The following is a 4002-nucleotide window of genomic DNA, read 5'->3' on the forward strand; positions in this document are numbered from 1 at the left end:
AGAGAGAGAGAGAGAGAGAGAGAGAGAGAGAGAGAGAGAGAAAGAGAGGGAAAGAGAGAACAAGATCAGTTCAGGGGTTACGTCTACTTGATCGACCCCGCCGACTATCGATGATTTCGTTTATTTCGAAATGGAAAAGAGCGAATAAAACTCCGATGATGACATCTTACAATTCAATTTCGATTTTCGAACCGGTTTCGATTAATTTGATTGAGAGATAACTTTGTTTCTATTTTTTAATCTTTCATTTCTTTAATTATATTCTTTTATATTTAGTTGCAATCATAATATAAATATATATCTGCGTTACAAAAGACAGATTTAATTAAACTACATCTATATTCTTCATTTTTTGTTGATGTTTTTTGTTAACTTCATATACAAAATATTAAAAACAATTAATAATTTAAATATTTATTTAATTGTCATTTTGAAATAATAAATATTCTTTTTTCTATAACATGAAGTCCGAAATTGAGAGATTTAAAGATCAGACGCACATGTTGGCGCGCAAAAATTTCAAGAAGAAAAAAGGGACAGCTGTATATTCGGCAACATCGTTTTAGGGGCTGTTACGCTCCCACGAGGCTGTACGAGGCGTCTTACCCTCTCGGTACAGCTAAATGTCTACATTCTTTCTACCATTCTACCCCTCGTCGTGCTACACACTTCGAAACTCACTCACTCCGCCATTCCTACGCCAGAAAATCCCTCGCGGCGTTCACTCAATCATACGCTGTTTGTGTCGCGACGACCACGTAGCGCACAATCGGCGCAAGAAAAAGATGTCCATCGAGCAAGAAACTTACCCTGCTTGGTCTTGGTGTCATTCAAGCTCTCAGGCCCTCATCTCTTTCTCCTCCTTGTCCATATAATCGCAGTTTTACATCACAATCACAGATCAATCACTGATTCATTTTGCTAGAAATATCAATTACAGTCATTTCGGCATGTTTAACTCAGATCGTCTTAGCTAAAATAAATATGCATTCCTCATTTTATCGTTGTTATATATTATCGACTGTTATATTAATTAAATAATAATGTATCTATATACATTTTTTATATGTTTAATTTTAATCTATTTAATAGTCATTTTGTATTGACTAATTTCTAATCATTCGAATAACCATTTCTGTTTCACTTCATCTATTACTAAACTAATTTATTTATTAAAATATTACTGTGTCCTAATGAAACTGTATTTGCTGTTGTTATACATTAATTCTTATGTATATATCAAAATGCAATCTGAATAGATATCTGAGTTCTTTCTGGAATACAAATACTTATGAATATCGAATTTTATGCTGTAGAATACTATATAATGTGCATTAGAATTACACATATAATGTGCATTACTTTACAATTACAGCATCATACATGGACGCGTAAGATCGCGAAGATAATATTCTCACTAGTAATTTGGTTCCTTGATTAACAATCATCTTTAATGCTTACTTATTACAGTGGGATGGCAATTTCCTGCATCATAAAAAATATTTATTTTTGCCGTAATCCGACGCGCTGGTGTAGGAAGCGGAACGCATTTGACTGGTTTAAATCTCGTCGAGTCACTATCGTTAAGTACGATAAATTAATTATTTTAAGCTTTCCACTTCACGAGCATCATTTAAAAGCAGGATCCATTATCTGCTTTCCACAATCAGCGTGAACCGTATTTGCATTTCGCAATTGTTTTTTTTTTTTTCGAATCCCGATTCATTCGCACTAGGCATGGGTTGGATCGCAGTTGTAATTGATTTTGTAACGCTCGATGCATAATGCCAGACGTCGATGCCAGACACGAGATATATAATAATAACAATTTAATTTTTAATCCATACAATACAGATCATTCTAGTAATATTGCAGCAATAATGGCAACGTTCCAACAACATTGCAGTAACGTTGCAACAATGTAGCTGCAAGCTTCTGTGTAGTATCTCTGAGAATAATCATATGATAATTGCTGAAAAATTTCTAATTACAAAGTAAAAATAATCTTGATAGTTTTTAACACATTTGTATGTAAAAGGCTCAAATTTTAAAACATGTTGCTGCAATTTTCAAGATATTTTCATTGTAATTATTATCTTTTCATACTTTTCTTGTACTGAAACGAAATGAGCAATAAGATTTTTCATTTACCATGTAATAAGTTAAAAAGTATTACGTAAAGTTATATGTTATGCGCTAAACGCAATTTATCGTTAGCCCCACAACTGTGCCTTCTCTTATTCTCTCATGGAGCATCCTCTAGGAACTCTGCGACGAACAATGTCTCTGTTTTCCGCTTCTCCCCCGCCGCGGAAACCATTTTTATTCGCTACAGTATGCGCTTCATAATCTTTGTCGACTCCTCGAATGTCAGACTTCTTCTTGCCCTGCCCGCACATCCTTTTCCCTCACTGCCCATTCCCGCAACCCTCCTAGCCGAATGTTGCCTCGCTTTCTTGCGAGAGTTTCTCCTCAGGATAGAGATCGCCTTTGTGCTTCCATCGACTTGGGCTGACAGGTGGAAATGGACGATTAAACGATCGACAAACCCGCCAAGAATTGTCTGGAAGCGTTGGTCAGTACTACCGCAAAAAGCAGTCGCATTCAAAACGAGGTGTTTTTTGTAACTCGCCATTTATGTCCGAGAAGTTAAAAGAATGCGTGAGAAAAAGGGAGCGATGTTTATTTGAAGTAAATATCGTAAAACAAATGTCTTTTTTTTATTGCAGCAAATACATGTAAAAATTTTTTTAAGTTCTAAAAAGAGAAATTTTATCATTTGCTAATTTTTTAATAAGATATATTGATAATTATCATGCAACTTTCTTGTTTTTTTGTTGTTATTAAAAATCAAAAATATCAAAAAATAAATGTATTACTAAAAGTATTAATTTTATTTTAAAGTTAAATTGTGCTACCAAAATATAAATGGTTCATATATATTTTAAAAAATAAAAATATTCCGACGGAAAAGATGTATTAATAAAAAAAGAATTTTTATAATAAATTCTTTTCATAATCGTAGGAAAGTAGACAACCAATGTGAGTCAGCATAGGTTGTCGGTGTAAGAATACCATATATTCAGAAATGAAATAATTACAGATGTTTCGACTCTTTTTCTTTATTATTGGGTCATCTTCAATATAGTTTTTGAAATAATTCAATTATACAAGTTAAAACGTTTAATAATCGCTTAATATTTCATCAATAGATAAGATATAAAAGTTGTCTGTCGTATTTAACTGAATACTCAAACAATTAACATTATATTACATATTGACGATGATCAGATAAATTAGATAAATTAGTCTTACCGTGCGTACGGTAAGATATTTCAAAAGTCTTTTCATAATATTTCTTATACAATTACACATTCTCACACACTATTTCCATTATGTTTCTTATATTGCCTACTCTGGTTATGTGTCTTTCTTATCCTAGGACGCTCGTACGAGATTCTCGAATACACTCACATCAAGGGAGAGAAAGTAAGCGAGAGAGCGATGAAAGGAAAAGGAGGAGTTGCGGCCGAAAAGAGAGCAAAGAGATTTAGGTTAAAAGAAGAGGACGATTATTTATGGGACGATTGTATGGTGGCGCGTCCGTGCCATGCATAGACAGTACCTCATTCCGATCGACAAACGAATGGCTCATTTTCCGTCCGCAAATGTACGGAAATGCCACTCGAGAACGGCATTTCTTAATATTCGCCAGTATTAGGAGATAACCCTAACTTAAGGGTAAGTCACGTTCCCATAGAAACACAACGTTGCCATACTTTTAAGAACTGATCTGTGGCTATACAACGCTTTAATAGATTTTAATCTTCTCTTTTTTAACTCAATATCCGATCACTTTTACTTATTACTTTTAATGTAAAAAAAAAAAGAAATGTGCGAGGAGATATCTTAAGATTTTTATATCTTAAGATATAAAAACGTTGTATTTCCTCTTTTTTGAAATATAAAATATTATCGATTATTTCTTAAAATATATATATA

The 4002-nt window shown here is 33.3% G+C and overlaps 1 protein-coding gene across 1 annotated transcript in view; it reads left to right on the forward strand.

Annotated features, from left to right (window-relative positions):
* Positions 1-2212: 2212 nt before the first annotated feature.
* Positions 2213-4002, forward strand: part of LOC108691177 — a gene marked incomplete at its 5' end in the record, with an annotated part of 6825 nt that continues 5035 nt past the window's right edge. Inside the window, 4 exon segments of the mRNA XM_018198834.1 lie at positions 2213-2268; positions 2270-2575; positions 3443-3493; positions 3566-3741. Coding sequence (XP_018054323.1) covers positions 2213-2268; positions 2270-2575; positions 3443-3493; positions 3566-3728 — 576 coding nt within the window.

The sequence above is a fragment of the Atta colombica genome, unplaced genomic scaffold (genome assembly GCF_001594045.1).
Source record: "Atta colombica isolate Treedump-2 unplaced genomic scaffold, Acol1.0 scaffold41, whole genome shotgun sequence".
NCBI classification, from domain to species: domain Eukaryota; kingdom Metazoa; phylum Arthropoda; class Insecta; order Hymenoptera; family Formicidae; genus Atta; species Atta colombica.